The sequence below is a fragment of the Colius striatus genome, chromosome 3 (assembly GCF_028858725.1).
Source record: "Colius striatus isolate bColStr4 chromosome 3, bColStr4.1.hap1, whole genome shotgun sequence".
Taxonomy (NCBI): Eukaryota; Metazoa; Chordata; class Aves; order Coliiformes; family Coliidae; genus Colius; species Colius striatus.
Genome location: NC_084761.1, coordinates 92725590 through 92745210, shown reverse-complemented (window position 1 = coordinate 92745210; position 19621 = coordinate 92725590). Strand labels below are relative to the sequence as shown.

At 39.7% G+C, this 19621-nt stretch overlaps 1 protein-coding gene across 1 annotated transcript in view; it reads right to left on the bottom strand.

Moving 5' to 3' along the window:
* The window catches only part of CTBP1 (C-terminal binding protein 1), a 257618-nt gene that overhangs the window by 190760 nt on the left and 47237 nt on the right, over positions 1-19621 (bottom strand). Inside the window, exon 2 of the mRNA XM_061992281.1 lies at positions 5730-5892. Within this exon, the coding sequence (XP_061848265.1) occupies positions 5730-5778 (49 nt within the window). The 5' untranslated portion in view covers positions 5779-5892. The remainder of the gene's footprint in view (positions 1-5729; positions 5893-19621) is intronic.

Genomic DNA, 19621 nt, shown 5'->3' with positions numbered 1-19621 from the left:
GTTAAACAAGACTGGCCCCAGAACCGATCCCTGTGGAACTCCACTGGCCACAGGCCTCCAACTCGACTCTGTGCCATTGATCAGCACCCTCTGGGCTCTGTCATTCAGTCAGCTCTCCATCCACCTCACTGTCCACTCATCCCAGCCACACTGCCTGAGCTTTCTGATGAGGATGTTATGGGTGACAGTATCAAAAGCCTTGAGACAGTGTCAAAAGCCTTGCTGAAGTCAAGGTAGATGACATCCACTGCTCTCCCCTCATCTAGCCAGCTGGTTATGCACTCATAGAAGGATATCAGGTTGATCAAACAGGATTTCCCCTTGGTGAATCCATGTAAGTCCCCCTGATAACCATCTTATCCTTCATATGTTCAGTGATAACATTCAGGATGAGTTGTTCCATCACTTTTCCAGGGATGGAGGTGAGGCTAACCGGCCTGTAGTTTCCTGGGTCGTCCTTCCTGCCCTTTTTGAAGACTGGTGTGACATTGGCCTTTCTCCAGTCCTCAGGCACCTCACATGTCCACCATGATTGTTCAAAAATGATGGAGAGAGGCTTAGCAATCACATCAGCCAGCTCTCTCAGCACTCTAGGATGCATCTCATCAGGACCCATTGACTTATGAGCCTTAAGCTTGTCCAACAAGTCTTTTAGCTCTTCCTCTTCCACCCAGGGCAAATCCTCTGCTGTCCTGGCCATCCTGTTATCCTTGCTGGACTGAGCTTCCCAAGGGTCAGCCTTGGCCATAAAGACTGAAGCAAAGAAGGTATTCAGTACTTCGGCCTTCTCTGCACCTGGTGTCTGAGGATCTTGAAGAGGCCAAAGTTGGCTCATCTGAAATCCAGGGTCACGGTCCTGCTTTGTGTTCTGCCTCTTCCACACAGGATCTTGAACTCTACCATCTTATGGTCACTGCAGCCGAGGTTGCTTCCAACCTTAACATTCCCAACCAGGTCCTCCTTATTTATCAGTACCAGGTCCAGCAGCACATCCCCCCTTGTTGGTTCCTCAATCATCTGTCACAGGAAGTTGTCATGAACAATCTGTATGAACCTCCTGGACTGCGTGTGCTTGGCTGTGTGCCTGAGAAATTTGATCTAAGATTTAAGAAATTCATCTAATTAACATGCAGTTTACTTTCCAGTTCAGGATCCTGACCAGCTCTTCTTTTCTTAGGTACTGAAGCAGCACCAGTAAAATAGCTAAAACACATGTCAAGTTTTCTTCTGGGCACTTTTGAAAAGAAGAGGCAACCTATGTATAAGAAATAACCTCAGGATGTATATGAGTGCTCAATAAAAAGGTAAAAAGACTTGAAATGACTGTTGAGAAGCCCTGAGGTGAGCTAAGATGCTTTTTGCTTCTTCAAAATTAGAACTAGAGAAATATATGAAGTCTGTGTGGGGTCTTCACAGATTTGTTGACTTGCATGCACTACAGGCTTTGCTATGAATATCATACATGTGGTGCCTGGAAAGAAATTTCTGATTTCAAGCAATCATATTTCTCACAATTTTACAGTTACATTTGCAGTATTGTGCTGTAGCTTCATCCCCAAATACCTGGGTAAATAAGCAAGAAAAAATGTAAAGGGAGGTATAACTTTCCTCCTAGTTCCATCCATGCCCGTAAGGTCTCCCTTTTAAAAAGTTTCCTAAGACTTGAAAACTCACCAAAAGCAGTGTTTACCTGAGCCCTGTACTATGTAATGTATTTGGAGAAAATTCACTATGTTTATCAAGTCTGTTCACAGACAATTGAGGGGAAGAAAAATTTTCTCCACGCTGCAGCCACTTCCTGTTGCCTTCCTACTTCATCTATTAGCTCGCAGCAAACTGTACAGAGGTCAGACATCCCCCAAGGTAAGTTCCAAGCAACACTCAGTGAAATATACTCACATTTCATTAAAGATTTCTAGAATATAAGCAAATACACAGCACTGTTTACAGTTCTGCTACAATATAAAGTGCAATAATACCTTAATTAGAGATAACAACTTCTCAAAATGCCAAAAACATTTTGAATTTTTCAAATTACCCACAAAATGAACACATTTTATTTTTGCACTGTGACACTTCCAACTGTTCTGCCAAATGTATACTACTATAATTATGCTTTGCAATCACCAGCATCACTGGAGAAGGGGACAAAGAACAATATAATCAGTAACTAATTAATCTTTCACATGCCTTTGGTACTATTTATCTTCAAGGGAAGAATCCTAAATGTTACTTTATATATTGTGAAGTGAGTTTAATATTAGCATCTCGGAGTCCCCAGAATCATGTCTTTATGCCCCCAAGTAAAATTCACAGCTACTGGTAGAAGCTAGAAAACAGACCTTACATATTTGACTTCTTCAAGGCACAGTCCTCCACTTCCATCTAGTTTACAGACCTACATAAATCAGATGACAAAGCACATTTTATACCATCCTTTTGAGATGATACACATAGGAACAAGCCAGACCAGAGAAATGTCCACGAAAATGTAATTGCAAACAGGTTCAGAAATAAAAGCAAATATTCCCTTTCATATTTAAGAAGCCACTGAAGGGAATAGGTACCTCAGACAAAATTACTTACTCAGTTACATTAAAGGCCAACCAATTGTTTCCAAAGTAATACAATCAGAGTTCATTTCTGCATCGAGTTTCAACTGAAATTTAGTAGTAGTGCTTTCACGCTGTGGTTAACTGACAAGGCAATAGTCAATACAATGATGCTTGTTCAATTCCTTGCTTAATTTGCATGACTAGTTACTACAAACAAGTGTGCAAATTACCTAAAGCCACAGGAAAACAGTTCAACTCTAAGAACATTGTGCATGCATCGTTACCTAACTAACAAGAGCACTTGTGGTAATCCATTAACTCCACTGAGAAAGCTGCGTGCAACTCTGGGCATGTTCCCCAACCTGAGCATTTCCTTTTGAGAATCAAGCCCATAGCACTCATTTTTCAGAAACTGAGTTTCAACTCACTGTCATCCCCTCCTCAAACAGGGATACAGACAGTAATGAAATGCTCTATGTTACCACCAGAATGACATCAGCATCTCTTTATGGATAAAATAATGTATTAATGTCTGTGCACCACAACTTCTTATGTTAAACAATTTATGCAAAAATGTGTAGTTAGTAATAGTTAATAAATCTTTGTTGCCTGTTTTTAAGTGGAACTTGCAATAAAAAGAAAATGAATCTTAAAAATAATTCTCTTCTGAGGAAAAAGGTTGAGTGAAGAAAGCTGTACACAAACTGATGAACAAAAAAACAGCTGAGAGAGAAGATAAACTGCCTTTAATAGCTATAAAGCTCATTACATTTCCCAAGCTTTGTAAAATGTTATGCATATTTCTAAACTATAAAATATTTAACTTGTGTTATGGAAGGCATATATCAGGAAGCAACCCTGCAAATTTAAGATTTAAACCTGAACAGGGCCAGATGTAGGGAAAAGCCTTTTTAAAACAAACCAGCTCCTTATGTTTTATGCCACTTGATGCAATCACAGGGATAGAGATTTAATAACATCAGGGATGTGTTTACAAACCTCAAAGAGCTTCTCAACATTTGGACACACAGACACTCAAGAGCAGAATACACGTCAGACATTTCAAGAGACAAAATGAATTAACGTAATCATAAAATTTCAAGCATTTTTCCATATCCATTGTTTCACCCCCTCTCCTTTTTAGCACCTTCTGCCTAGTCTTCTCACTCTATTTTTCCAACACAGCTGTTTCTCTAGCACACAGTAAATGGGATTAGGTAGCAGAGGTAGCTAAAACAACTTCTTTCCTACATTATTTTTCAACTGGATCAGTTCCCTACACTGCAAGGCTGCACAGATTTTACTGTAGAATGCAGTGAGTTGTGCAGGGATGGAAAAAAACAAGCCAGACAAAAGGCATCAATTAAAGTACATGTAGTGTGAACACAAAGCTTGGGGGAAGCCACTGTCATTTTAAACAGTCAGTGTGGCTACTGGTCTGTCACCTCTGCCCTGATAACATTCCTTGCCACATCATCACAGGCTCTTTTCCTATGAAGTTGCCCTGTTGATCAATACAATAAACGCAAAAATAAGCTGACATTCCACCAAGGGAGTTGAGCTGATCTAACTGCTGGCTGTCATCAAAAGGGATGGGTTTCTCCATCCTCCTCAATTTGCCCAGTCAGCTAACACAGACCAAAACAACAGTCAACATGCTACATTTTTTACTGAAGGGTCAGATACAGATACCCTAGGATGTCCCAGGACATTCCTACACCTTAGACTGGAAACAGAAGAGGACCATGAACTGCACCATCACACTCCTAGGTCATTTTCAGCTGATTGCAGAGCTTCCCAGAAAGAGAGGCACTCTTCTCAAATTTCTCATCCTCAGCAGCCAGTACCGCATTTCTCTGAGAAGGGGTTAGTCTCCATTGAGCAGACTGAACTGACCACTTGGCCGACTGATCTAAGTGGGACATCAGAACAGTTTGGACCTGGTAATCAGGCATGGACTTGGATGGGTTTAGAACAGACTAAGGAGGAGATTAATCATCTGAACCTAATGTGGAACTGCATCCTTTGATAGTTTAATGAAATTTCTCTTTCTCTGGCTACGTCAGGGTAAATGGTCCCAGTGCCCCTCATGGATCCTTTCCAACTGCCCTCTTCAATGCAACTACTTTGTCAGCTGAATAGTGACCTGGACAGAGCAATTTACCTAAATGGAAAATATCCCAACAAAATAGCTTATTTCAAGCATGAGTCATCTTCTCAACATAGCTCATTATATGGTTACACTCATATTGGCACAAAGAAAGGGTGAAAAACAAGGACAGAAATCAGCTGCCAGGGACTGCTTACACCAACACAGCTGCTAGAAAAAAAAGTCTCAAGCCCAATGTGCTGGAGGAGCAATTGTTTCAACTGCAGTTCACCGCTTCGGTATTAGACATGATGCAGAGACCACGTGCCCAAAAGTCTGTACACTTTCTCCAGTCTTGTCAAAACAGGTTAGTAAAGGAATTAACTATTACTTTTTAAGGAGAAGCTAACATTTTCGTATAAAAAATAATTTAGCCCATATCACTTATGTATATTCTTAAAAATAGTACAGCTTATCCCTTGACCTCCTTTTACACCAACTCTAGAAAGCAAATGAACTAAGAATAAAGGAATATATGACTCAGTCATTTGTGACTCAAGGTAAAACGACTGACTAAAATGATTACACTCCTTTTGCTAGAACCCAGGCTATTTTTATTAATACTTATTAAAGTTCTGCAAGGTTTTATTTCATATTTTGTTTTAATTTTATTTTCTACTTACTTTCTAGGATCAGATACAGGCTGTTAAACCAACCTGTATGAAGCATTCCTATAGAGACAGATCCTAGAGAGCTCCATGTGGTTATCTCAACATTTTGTGATTGTTATTCTACATAAAACCACAACCTTTCACAGCATATGGGTAGAAAGTTGTAAAGTGCTAAAATGAAAGCAAACTTAACTGTAGAATAGCAGAGTTCACACACTAGTTGCTTTTATTAATCTAAATCTGTTTTCAGCCCAAACCAGTATTTATGCACAGTTAATATCATCTCAACAGGAATTGCAACTCAATCAAAAAATATACTGAATGATCAAAAGAAAAAAAGCTGCAGTTTCCAGAAATATCAGTAATCCATGAAACTAATTGATGCTGTCAACATTAGAAACTGAAATGTCCAACCTTCAAATATGCGATCCAGACGTTGCCGCTTCACTTTGTGTTTGTCCATTAGAGACGTAAGAGTGGAAGCTCAAAGAACGTCTCCACACAGCTTGGTGATATAGTCTTTTCAAGCCAGCCACAAGTCAGAAACACTTACTGTCTTTTATAAACTTATTATCACCTGTGAACAGAAAGATAAACATATTAAACTTGAAAATACAGGTACTTTTTTCCACTTCTTTCCAGAAAGATGATCTTGATGTAATTTAAACAATTAAGAAAACACAAAGTCCTTAAATCATATTTAGTTACCTGGCATTTCACGCCAAACTGCCCTCTAAACACATAGAGATGCAAAGCACAGTACAGCTCAAACAAGCCAGTATAAGAAACGCTCCAAGACAGCTGCCGTCTTCTGCTATTTGACTCAAACATTTTTTTACCCTTTCACTGAACCCACCACCAGCTAAAGAAGGTGTCTTGGGTAGGCACAGGTACATGATTCCCATAAAACTACAGAAAAGTGTCCATCTGGAATGAATCTGGAAAGTCACATTTGTGCATTGTAACATCTGCAGTGAGAGAAACTGCTTTTTATTATCATCTAAAACTTAAAAGTTAAGAAAGCAAATCAGAATCTGATACTCAGAAGTTGAAGGAAACAATTCAAGGGGCACAGACCCGAGCAAATGCATCACAGTGACAACACAGAACGCCAACATCTATATCAACCAAATGGCATTTAAAGCAGGTTTATGCATGACTAGGCAAGCTCTTTGGCAGCAAATACAACTAAGCACTTTTCAGATACTGTGTAGCTGGGCAAGACAGCATGAGGGTATTGCAGCAAGCAGTCTGCATTTCAAGCCAAACCACTGAGAAGCAGGAAAGGGGGATGGGATGAGAGAGAAGAAAAATCCCTCAACAAGAACCTAATCAAAGCAGTAGAATCTAAAATGCACATGAGCAAGTGGACAGTATAAAACTTGGTACACAGCTCCTCTAAAAAGCATAATCAGAGCTCTGCTTTTATCCACCTTTAAATGCCTCAGCAGCCTTTGAGAACCAAAAACTCAGAGAAAGCTGTATTACAAGCACAGTGCACATTAAAACGAGCCAAATAATCCACTTCCCCATTTCTTTTTATTCCTGCCTAACAGCTTTCAACATCAGTGGGTAGCATTAAAGGGCCTTACAAGTGACTGGCTGAGAAATCTGCTTGTTCCTCTCTAGACGGTGAGCTTTTCTCAAACCTAACACAGGCACATTTCAGGAAGATTCACACACTCTGAGAGAAATGATAAAGAAAAATATTTAGAATATTAGGAATTTAATGCACATTTGCATTAAAATAGACATCTTTGCCAGCACTACTCAGCTTAGTGCATTTGGATTTTGAACAAAGTTCCTTTCTTTGGGTTTATTTCTGTTTATAAAAGGAGTTAACGTGCAATATGCACCATGCTTTTGACACTTTATTCAGCCTCCTCTTCCTCTTCCTTTCCCTCCTCACCTTTTTCTTTATCCTCACATTCAAGGTTCTTCTGCTGTTCTGCATAGTCTGATTCCAGGTAAATCTAATGTCCCATCATGAATGGGAAGAAAAAATGGAAGAATGCAGACGCTCATTTTTATCCTCTTTAAAAACAAAAAGAATGTTGCCTTCTTAGAAATTTTCTAGTACATTTCCCAACATTGATTACAAACTAAAACATACTTCAATATTGAATGTGGCTCTTATAAGATGACACAAGCTTTATATCAAATCTGACATGTATTTTAAATCCTTAAAAATCTAGCTATGTAGCCACCTGACTTTGCTTAAGCCAACATCCCAAACTTGTGCAGAGGATCAGCCCCTAAACTAGTTTGTAATTTATTTCCTTATCACTTCTGTTTTATAATCCACTTCCTCCAACAGTCACAATAGAAAGATCTAACAGATAAGAAACCAAAACCAGAATATAATGAACATTTTAAATACGAGTCGTGGTTTAAATTTTTATAGCTTATTTAATCTCCCATCTTGTAGAAACATAAATGCCTCCTGGCCTCCTTGTGCTTGTTTTGTTTGTTCATTCAGCAAAAGATTTTTCCACTGAAGCTGGATGACAGCTGTAAAAAAACAGACCATCTGTAACTACTGACCTACCACTGAAAGTGTCAGCAGATGTTTTCTATCTGTCTACAGTAGCTTCAAAGTGTACCATATAAATCAACCAGTTTTTTTCTTTTAAACATTTCTTTAAATTCTTTTTACTCACAGTAAGTTATCATAAGACTCCAAAATTATTTTAGCAGAAAATTAAATTAACATGTTAACACAGTTCTAAATTTAACTCTCATACAGTTTATTACACTTCATGTTCTAACACAAAAAGAAGATTATGATATGGGAAGCATTTCCCAGCAAAACAAAAGCCTTACAATTACGGGAGCATTACTTACTGCAATTACTAAACCACAACATGAATAATTGTATTTGAGAAACTCACTAAAAATGCAAGCACACTGCCTAATGAATTAAAAATCAGAACACTAAACACCAAATCGTATAGGATCAGGCTTCTGCAGTTTAATATTTTAAGATAAAGTGAGAACTCAAGTGATTTAATAATATATAGTTCTTATTGTATACATCAAGCATGAGGATCAAAGCTGTCTGAGGTATCATCAATGTACAGAATGCTTTTGAGCAGTAACAATTTTAGATTTAAATAGACTGTTGAAAATAGATAGTTGGCTTGAGAGTTGGGCAGAGAAGAACCTCATGAGGTTCAACAAGGACAAGTGCAGAGTCCTGCATCTGGGGAGGAACAACCCCATGCACCAGTACAGGCTGGGGATTGACCTGCTGGAGAGCAGCTCTGCAGAGAGAGACCTGGGAGTGCTGGTTGATAACAAACTAACCATGAGCCAGCAATGTGCCCTCACTGCCAAGAAGGTCAATGGCATCCTGGGATGCATCAAGAGTGTGGTCCAAGGTTGTTCTTCTCTCCCTCTACCCTGCCCTGGTGAGGCCTCATGTGGAGTCCTGTGTCCAATTCTGGGCTCCTCAGCTCAAGAGGGACAGGAAACTGCTGGAGAGAGTCCAGCACAGGGCCACCAAGATGATCAAGGGACTGGAGCATCTTCCTTATGAGGAAAGGCTGTGTGAATTGGGGCTGTTCAGTCTGGAGAAGACTGAGGGGAGATCTTATTAATACTTATAAGTATCTAAACAGTGGGTGTCAGGAGGCTGGGACATCCCTTTTTTCAATGGTATCTAGCAACAGGACAAGGGGTAATGGGATGAAGCTGGAACACAAAAAGTTCCACTTAAATATAAGAAAAAACTATTTCACTGTTCAGGTGAGGGAGCCCTGGCACAGGCTGCCCAGAGGGGTTGTGGAGTCTCCTTCCTTGGAGGTCTTCAAGACCCATCTGGACATGTTCCTGTGCGACCTGCTAGGTGAACCTGCTTCTGCAGGGATGGGACCAGATGATCTCTAGATGGTCTCTTCCAATCCCTACCATTCTACGATTCTATGAAAACATTATAAGTATTTTTTTTTCTTTTAGTTAAGCAGATGATTCCAGTGTTTGAAAACATTTTTTAGAGAATATGCCTCTGGGTTTGCAATCTGGAGCATTTAGCTCTTTCTAGGGAAAGGAAGAGCTTTACTCTTTGGAGACGTCAAGATAAAAGGAGAAAAGAAACTCAAACTTTTTTATAGGAGTAAATCCTACAGGCTAAACCAAGCATGCTAAGTAAATAAGACAACTTTGATTTCAGTTTTCAAAACTGATAACACTGGTAATGGAGTAAAAGATAAATACAGGCTGTGAGGGAGATTTGAAGTAATACCCATTCAAAAACCATGATCTTCTCTTCAGAGAATGAGGATGAAGAAGACACTAAATAAGAAATAAAAATTCTTAAGAAGGTAAACTAGCAGGCCAATTATACACACATTTGTAGATTAAGACAAGCTCCAAATTACTAGGGAAGAACTCCCATCAAGCCCAAAATGCCACAGCATGCCATGCAGAACCATTTCCTTTGCACCAGTCTAATAGGAGAATTTTGTGTAGACCAGATCAAGTTTCCTCTGAATTCAAACAGTTGGGGAAAACCTACCAGAAAAATTGTCAGCTGTATCACTTCTAATTCTTTAGCCCACACACAAAAAGATCCAAAGCATAAACTCTTCTGAGCACAGACTTTCATCTGTTCAGCTAGGAAAGGTAAAAGGCTGATTTCTACCTATGCCTCACTATCAGCTGCTTTTGCATGGAAGGATTTGCAGGCCTGCCCAAATCCGATGATAAAGCTTAAGAAATCAAAACAGAAATGAAATTCACAGAACAGACTGATCATTAACACATTGAGAATAAGGCTGTTAAACTTCATGTTACCCTTGGGCATATCAATCTTCATTTAATTTAATCATTCTAATATATGTTCGTTGGTTTAAACTAGATTAAATTACTGATTTTTTTTTCTATTATCGACTTACAACAGATATAAAATAAGGCTATCATAAGAAAAATGGTAAGTAAGTTTATATTACAGATTTCATGCCATCAGTTTTAGATTACTTCCATTTCTTTCCTTCCCATCCAAATCAGTAAGATGTCTATTTTCCATGACACTCCACAAGCCTTGAAATGTCCATTCTGCAGAGCCCTGGAAGCAATAAGATAATGAAAATGTTGTTCCTCTTGTTATAAATATTTTAATTACCCTAGATAATCATATATTTTGCAGTAACTATTCATTTCAGATAGTGAATTCATCTGCTTCAGATAGTAAACACATCATCTAGTCCAATCCCTCTGCCACAGGCACGGACATCTCTCACTAAATCAGGTTGCTCAAAGCTCCATCCAACTCAACCTTGAACACTTCTGATGATAGGATATCCACAGTTTCCCTAGACAGTTTCAGTGTCTCATCATTCTCACTGTAACAAATTTCCTCCTTATACAAAAGCCAACTATGCCTAAAATTTCATGGCAAAAAACTGTCACAGTCAGCAGTGAGATGGAGAGCATACCCACAGCAACTGGGGCTGCTCAACAGAAAAAGTGCCATTTAAACATAAGAAAAATCTATTTCACTGTTGAGGTGAGGGAGCCCTGGCACAGGCTGACCAGAGGGGTTGTGGAGGCTCCTTCCTTGGAGGTCTTCAAGACCCACCTGGACATGTTTCTATGCGACCTGATCTAGGTGACCCTGCTTCTGCAGGGGGGTTGGACTAGATGATCTCTAAAGGTCCCTTCCAACCCAACCATTCTGTGATTCTATAATTCTGCAATGACTACCATTGCAATTTTATGACCAACAATATGAATACTTCACCTCACATATGATCACCTGAACGGGTGAGAAACAGTAAATCATTTTGTGGGGTTGTTTGGTGTTGTTTGGGTTTTTTTTCATCTTACCCCACCCATGTATGTTTGAGCACCTCTTCAGTGAAATGACCAAGACCCACAGGGTATACGTCAGCTTCATGTCTAGACTTCAGATATTCCTAGCATCTGAAATACTCTGTGCCACAACTGGTTCCCCAGCTTGTGCAGCTAAAAACAAAACACCAGACTACAAACTTTAAACCTTACAGTCTGGAATTCTGAAATCCATTTTATCAATTTCACTCTTGCCAGAGCATGAAGTAATAAGCTTCTCTGCAAAACTAACTCAGCGCACAACACACAAATACTCACCGTACAACAATTATTGGTGTTCCTTAAGAATTAAACTTAATGTGATACTTATCTTTTTGGGGGGAGAGTGACACATGCTGAAGACAACTTAGGCTGCAAGGAAGATATTACTGAGAATATTTATCTAGTACAGAACAACTTATCTTGTGTTTGGCAAAAGAGAGGACACTGTCAAGCTAATAAAGAGTAGAAAGTAAAATGACATGTAAAAATGCCAAGTCAGAGAAATTAATGCTCAAATAAAAGCAAATATGCATTTACAGAGTAAAGAAGTCAACTTTCTGAGGCCTCCAACTCTGAGAAAAGGAAAAAATAAAGCTGATGATGGATGCAAGAAACTTTCTATTTGAAAAAGCTCTACAATTTGTAATTGAACATTTGTAGAGTCGGTGGCAGCAGTATTGCTTCTGCATAAAACAAAAACTTTGTATCAGTGTACAACATCTAAACACAAAACGTAACTTTAAGATTTGAACTCTTGTTTTTCTGAAGTTCAAAAATATTACTCAACATGATTTATCACTAGGAGTTTGAAAAATGCCCAATTAAAAATACAGAGAAACCTCAAAGAGGAGGATGAGAAAAAAAGGGCAAAGACTTTTGTTTGCGTGTTTCTTGAACGTACAGCAACAGTAAGACTGCTACAACAACGCTGGAACTTTCTAGTCACAAGTTCTGCAGGACAGTATCTGTTCTTACATTTTATTTCATGCTGCCATCCTCTTCTGGAGATACTATGACTCACACTAAAAGCTTCTGCAGTATAAAACCATCACATCACTTACACCGTGCTTAAAACTACTCTTGCAAAGATATAAACTGCATTTCAAAATAAGTGTTGACCAAAGAGAAGGACAAAAAGAGATTAACTGCCAGAATATAAAGTATTAGGTCAGATTTTCTGTGCAAAAACTGAAGCTACTCCATCTTGTCTTACAAAAAACTAATACTGAATTAAGACTATATGATTATATTTCCCTGACAGACAATTTATCTTGCCATTAAGTGTGGTTAAGACACTTTGCCTTACCATTAGATGTCAGCACAATCTAAGAGAAACTGTTCAAGGAGCTTCAAGATCAATAAATTAATTACAGAAGTGAAGCAATTACTGAATTAAGACACCAAAAAGAGTGTTAGATACTTTTCAGAAAAGGACTAAAACCTCAAACATTAAAATGGCGTTATCTAAATCTGAGATTTATCTATCTCCAAAAAGATGGAGAGTTAAAAAAAGTGTTAGGACAGACAGTGAGTACTGTCTAAGGCACAGAATAGCTTGCTAAAAAGGAGAAAAAGGAAGGCACTGGTATTCCCCAGTCTGAAGAACACAAGACTGTGGGGAATACAACAAATACATCTAAAATATGCACCACATCTCCATTCAATGCCTAGGGAGCACACAATGAAATAGTAAGTCAGTATATTAAAAACAACAGGAAGTATGCCACAGAGTATGTAATTAAATTGTAAGATCTGGTGTCACAGGTATCGTAGCTACCAAAACTTTAAGGGATTCTTAAAAAGAATTAAGCAAGTTTAAGTAAAACCATTAGTGGTCACTGATAATAATGGCCACAATACAAACTCGGGTCAAAAATCCATAAGCTGGTAAATGCCAGAGACAAGAAAAACGTCACAGCTTGCTTGCTTGCTTTGTCCTCATACATAGCAATCACTCCACTGTGTTATGCTGACCAATTGTCTGTTTAGCACAGGGTAGGACAAAGGACAGATGGACCGACAGTCTCTTCCAACACATAGGCACACCTCACGTTCTTAGGAAATGCAGATCTACTGATCTAACCATGAAGAAAGCGAGGTTCACAGCTCACAGAGATACACAAAAAAACCTAACACAAAATAAAATTGAAATGAGTTAGTACTATACTGTTGGAATCAAAAATCAAAAACAGTCTCTCCAGTACAGATCATCAGAGACACCTAGAAAAATTTCAGGATGGTTTGGGTTGGAAAGGACACTTTCCACTAGACCAGGTTGCTCCAAGCCCCATCCAACCTGCCCTTGAACACTTCCAGGGATAAGACATCTAGAGCCTTTTTGGGCAACCTGTTCCATACCTTACCATCCTCCCAGAGAGAAATGTCTTCCCAATCGTCATGACTTAAAAACTGCTGGTGCCATAGACTCCACCATAGAACTTGGTAGGCTCTTCCAGCAACAAGTATCCTTTTATTATTGGCTCATCTTCCTTAATTGCCAATTTAGTTCAAACTTCCAGTCATCAGATTTTCTAACAGCTTTGCCTGGTAGAGAAAAGAACTCCTTGACATTCTTTGCTCTGATACCTTGATCTAGTTGCAGAAAAGATCAAACACCTTGACATTCTTCTAGGAAACTACAGGCTGGTCAGCCTGTCCTCCATCCCTGGAAAAGTGATGGAACAACTCATCCTGAATGTTATCACTGAACATACGAAAGATTACATGGTTATCAGGGGGGCTTACATGGATTCACCAAGGGGAAATCCTGTTGGATCAACCTGATATCCTTCTATGAGTGCATAAGCAGCTGGCTAGATGAGGGGACACCAGCACATGTCATCTACCTTCACTTCAGCAAGGCTTTTGACAGTGTCTCCCATAACATCAGAAAACTCAAGCAGTGTGGCTTGGATGAGTGGACAGTGAGGTGGATCGAGAGCTGGCTGAATGACAGAGCCCAGAGGGTGCTGATCAATGGCACAGAGTCGAGTTGGAGGCCGGTGGCCAGTGGAGTTCCACAGGGATGGGTTCTGGGGCCAGTCTTGTTCAACATCTTCATCAAGGACCTGGATGAGGGGACAGAGTGTACCCTGAGCAAGTTCCCTCATGACACCAAACTGGGAGCACTGGCTGATTCCCCAGAGGCTGTGCTGCCATTCAGCGGGATCTCGATCAGCTGGAGAGTTGGGCAGAGAGGAACCTCATGAGGTTCAACAAGGACAAGTGCAGAGTCCTGCATGTGGGAAGGAACAACCCCATGCACCAGTACAGGCTGGGGGCTGACCTGCTGGAGAGCAGCTCTGCAGAGAGAGACCTGGGAGTCCTGATTGATAATAAGCTAAATATGAGCCAGCAATGTGCCCTCATGGCCAAGAAGGCCAATGGCATCCTGGGATGCATCAAGAGTGTGGCCAGCAGGGGAGGTTCTGCTCCCCCTCTACTCTGCCCTGGTGAGGCCTCATCTGGAGTCCTGTGTCCAGTTCTGGGCTCCTCAGCTCAAGAGGGACAGGGAACTGCTGGAGAGAGTCCAGCACAGGGCCACCAAGATGATCAGGGGACTGGAACATCTTTCATACGAGGAAAGGCTGCGGGAACTGGGACTGTTTAGTCTGGAGGAGACTGAGAGGGGATCTTATTAACATTTACAAATATCGAAAGGGTGGGTGTCAGGAGGTTGGGACATCCCTCTTTTCTGTAGTAGATAGTAACAGGACAAGGGGGAATGGGGTGAAGCTGGAACACAAAAAGTTTCATTTAAACATAAGAAAAAACTATTTCACTGTTCAGGTGAGGGAGCCCTGGCACAGGCTGCCCAGAGGGGTTGTGGAGTCTCCTTCCTTGGAGGTCTTCAAGACCCACCTGGACATGTTCCTATGTGACTTGATCTAGGTGAACCTGCTTCTGCAGGGGGGTTGGACTGGATGATCTCTGAAGGTCCCTTCCAACCCCTACCATTGTATGATTCTATGAAAGCATGCTTCTGATGATAAATTGTGTCAAACCTTTGCATTTTTAACTAAAATATTAGTCTGTGAGTGCTTGAACAGGAGCAGTTACATCAACATTGAATGTATAAGAACCTTTACCACTTTCCATCAGTCATCAGATACATTCTGGGACCACACCTACGATGAAAAGATTTTGCACTTGGTTCAGCAGTTTTTATTCCTCACCAGTGCAAAGACACTTCTTTTTAGAATGTGATTCACAGCTGCCCTGTGAGTACAGCTGACAATCTCTCATTCTTTAATTATGACCTAAAATTTGATGAAGTACAGCTTATCAAAGCAAACTTCATAGCTCTGCAGCACTTCCATCTGTTTTTGGTTGTTTTTTTTTTAACAAATAAGGCCCAGAATGCCTCTTCTCAGCACACCACTGAAAACAAAGATTATGGGGTTTTTAGCTAGTGTCCCCTTTTTTTAATACCATCATTAACTTTTTTGTACTGTTCTGGTTTTAATCACATTACTTCAGTATCAAACAAAACATCTACCAAAATGTGGTGTAATAATTTGATAATGATAAGCTCTTATTTTTATGGCAGAAGATTATAAACCACTGTTTTGGACACGGAATATGGTGAAAACAGCAGAAAAGGTTGTGACAGTAATTCTGTTGTTACAAGCTTTTTATGAGATATTTGTTTTCACCATACGGCTTTTTCTGAAAGCTTTTTTTTTTCTCTCCTTAGCAGCATTCTCTCTCAATTATACATCTGTCCACAAGCCAAAAATTACTCACTACTGAAAACACATTACTGTAGATGTGTATGACTACAGACAGATGGGAAGCATCTCTGCTAACTCTGATTTCTAGGTCATCAATAGAACTTTACTCAGAAGCTCAAACTATGATTAGAAAATTACTGAAGGCTACAACCAGAGACACTTATGCTTTAAGTAAAATTAAAAAGATGTCCTTAGTGTCAGAAAACACTCCTTCATTGAGCAGTACTACACACCTATGCTTCTCATCAAATGGTATTTCTAAAAACTTTGAGTATTTAGCACAAGCTCCTTCAGAAATCCTGGCATTGTGATAAGCCTCAATCTTACTCATGAACAGATGTAAAGAAAATGAAGAGACCTGTGTGGACTTTCTCAGATTACAAATCTGATTCACTCACATGTTGAATTCCTGACATTGTCTCTTCCTCTCAGAATGGAGACATAGAATCTGGTGGGTGCATTCTTCATTTCATCCACCTCTGGTTTGGTGTGTAAAGCTATCCAAACACACATACCACAGTGCAGATATATTGTGATACTGTTTTACAAAGCACTTCAAAACTCCCAGATGAAAACCATTTAAAAATGTCACATAAATGGGTTGTTAGGTCAGTGTTGAAGTAATCACTGCTGTACTTTTTGAAGTCTGAAATGAAATGAAATCACACTGAAAGAAGATTTTTTTTCTGAACAGGCTGAAGAGTTGAAAGCCTCCCTCCCTTTTGGGAAGTTGGATGTAAGTGAAAGTATCTGTAAGTGAGGGAAACCAAATCTTAAGGATTTTGAGAGACAACAGCAGTGAAACTGAATTGCTTCTACAGAAAATAATTAAAACCATAATATTTTTTGTTACTTGAATCAGAAACTCAACATTAATAATATGTATTTCATATTTTAATGCACCTGAAAAAGTATAACAGGATGCAAAGAATTAGTCAGAGCTTATGACAACAAAAAGGCTTGGTTAATGAATTCTCTAGCAAAGGAAACAATTACTGGTGCATTTCATGAATCTTCATTGCTAGAAAGGATTTGAACCAGCAGAGAGAAAAGATTACTCTTAACCTTTTATTGATTTATTGCCCCTTAATTTTTTTTTCTCCAAGAAAGACACAAACCCACATCAAAATGCCAGACACATGAACTGCACGTGTACTCCACATATGAAACTGGTTCCCCCACCACAGATCCACTACTACTAGAAGTAGCCCACGGATGTCCAGAAATCTCCGCTTTATAGACTAAAACTACTACTTAAAATAATACATGCTTGTTCAGTAGAGAAGAGTGGGGAAAAAAACAGAAGCTATATTCTGAGACCTGTGTGGGTTTTTTCTCTGCACCAAAAAACCTAGGATGTTGTGTATGTGACCTGCTGCTGTAAGAAAGCATTTTTAGTATTGGGAAAACATTTTTTTGAGATTGAATACTTCCCACTTGAACAGTAACATGGTCTGAGTAATATTTAAATATTACAATTTTTCCCCAGATACCAGGAGGAATGAAAAAATAAGACACTTCAGTCAGTTTGCAATGACACCAAGTTGAGTGGAAGTGTTGATGTTCTTGAGGGTAGGGAAGCCTTAAAGAGAGATCTAGATGGGCTGGATGGCTGGGCCAAGGCCAGTGTCCTGACTTTCAAGAAGGCCAAGTGCCAGGTCCTGCCCTTGGGCCACAACAACCCCCAGCAGCGCTACAGCTTGGGGATGAGTGACCTGGAAGCTTCCAGGCAGAGAGGGGCCCAAAAATGCTGACTGACAATGGCTGAATGTGAGCCAGCCGTGAGTCCAGGTGGCAGGAAGGTGGTCGGTCCCCTGGACTCAGCTTTGGTGAGGCTGCACCTCAAACACTGTGTCCAGTGTTTGGGCACCTCTGTACAAGAAGGACATTTTGGTGCTGGAGAGGATCCAGAGATGGGCTGCCAAGCTAGGAAAGGATTTGGAACACGTCTCCTGTGAGGAACAGCTGAGAGGTTTGGGGCTGTTTAGCCTGGAGAAATTAAGTTCAGGAGAGACCTTCTCACTCTCTACAACTACCTGAAAGGAAGCTGTAAGGGAGGGAGGGTCAGTCTGTTCTCCCTAGTAACAAGCAATAGAACAAGAGGAAACAGCCTCAAGTTGCACCAGGGGAGGTTCAGGCTGGATATGAGGAGGAATTTCTTGACTGAAAGGGTTGTCAAACACTGGAACAGGCTGCCCAGGGAGGTGCTGGAACCACCGTTCCTGGAGATGTTTAAGAGACGGGTGGATGTTGCACTTAGGGAAGTGGTCTAGTGGTTGATAGGGCTGGGACAGAGGCTGCACTCGATGACCCTAAAGGTCTCTTTCAGCTGAAACAATTCTATGATTCTATAGTTGCTACTGTAGCTCCTGCTCTTAAGACTACAACAACTCATTTCAGTCAGAATAAAAAATGGATGGTGTGGGTATTCATCTATTGCTTGCTTAGGTGTCCTGGGAAAACAACATTTTTTAGTAGCACATAAATCTGACATGTATTTTTTTTTTTAAAATGTGCATAGTCATAGATATAAATCACATGTATTTTCTTTAAATGTAGTCCACATGCTGGACCATTGCCTTCTAATTTAACGAGAAGACAACTTCCACCACCCAAAAATAATAAAAAGATATGTAACAAGTGTTTCCTCACCATTCTCCCAAAAATCAACATTAAAAATATACTTGATTATTCAGTTTATATCTGACCATGACTAACATTTATCAATAGCATCTCTAATTTGACATTTATGACATTGGTAGAATTACACATCTGGCACACAACCTCTTTTGGAAGTTTATGGGGTCCACATTTCTTAAAGAGTGACATTAACAATAAATAGTAAAAATTTCAAGCATAACACTAGATACTGGCAAAATGTTTCCCCTCCTTACTAAACTTGGGCTGTAAGGCAATATAAGACAGGAGACCAAACAAGTGACAAGTTCTATTTACTTTAAAAGTATTACCCTTCACGTTTCAATTTAAAGTCTCTTTGTCAAGCATTGCACTATTACCTACAGTTATATAAAGTGTAGAATTGCTTGGGTTGGAAGTGATCTTGAAAGATCACGCAGTCCAAGCCCCCATCATTGGCAGGGACACTTTCCACTACATTGGCCTGCTCAAAGCCTCATCCAACCTGAAAATGAACACTTCCAGTGATGGGGCATCTGTAGAGGCACAATCATACTATGGTGTTATATTTTATAGATCAAAACCAGTTTGTAAGTATAGTAAACATTAGCTATAAAAAACCCTCTAACTATTAGAATATCTACTTGACAACACAGAAAATAGTGCTCAACTCCACAAAAAAAACAAGAAGTGTAATTACCAGAGTATTTCCTACTCTGGATTTCTCCTCCTTGATCTCCTGGAAACAACTATCTAGCCTTAAAGGCATCACTGACCGTCTTCCTGCAATCAGCTTTCATACTCAACCAGAGAAATTGTTTATTTGGTAATTCTTTTCCCCACATTTTGGTGTCAATTTGTATCTCTTGACATGACATTGCATTAAGAAATTTCCAGCCAACTACATTCACATCTCAATCACAGTAATATGGAGCATTTTTACACCTTGCTAAATTCTATAAGCCATCTCCAACGCAATTAAGGGAATTGCTTATGTAGAAGATGAATGCTGGTGGCTAAGATATAGTACACTAGAATGTAATTAAGTGTGGGGAAACAAAGAATTAAAAGTACAATTAAATAGTCCCATGCATCTGAGACTGA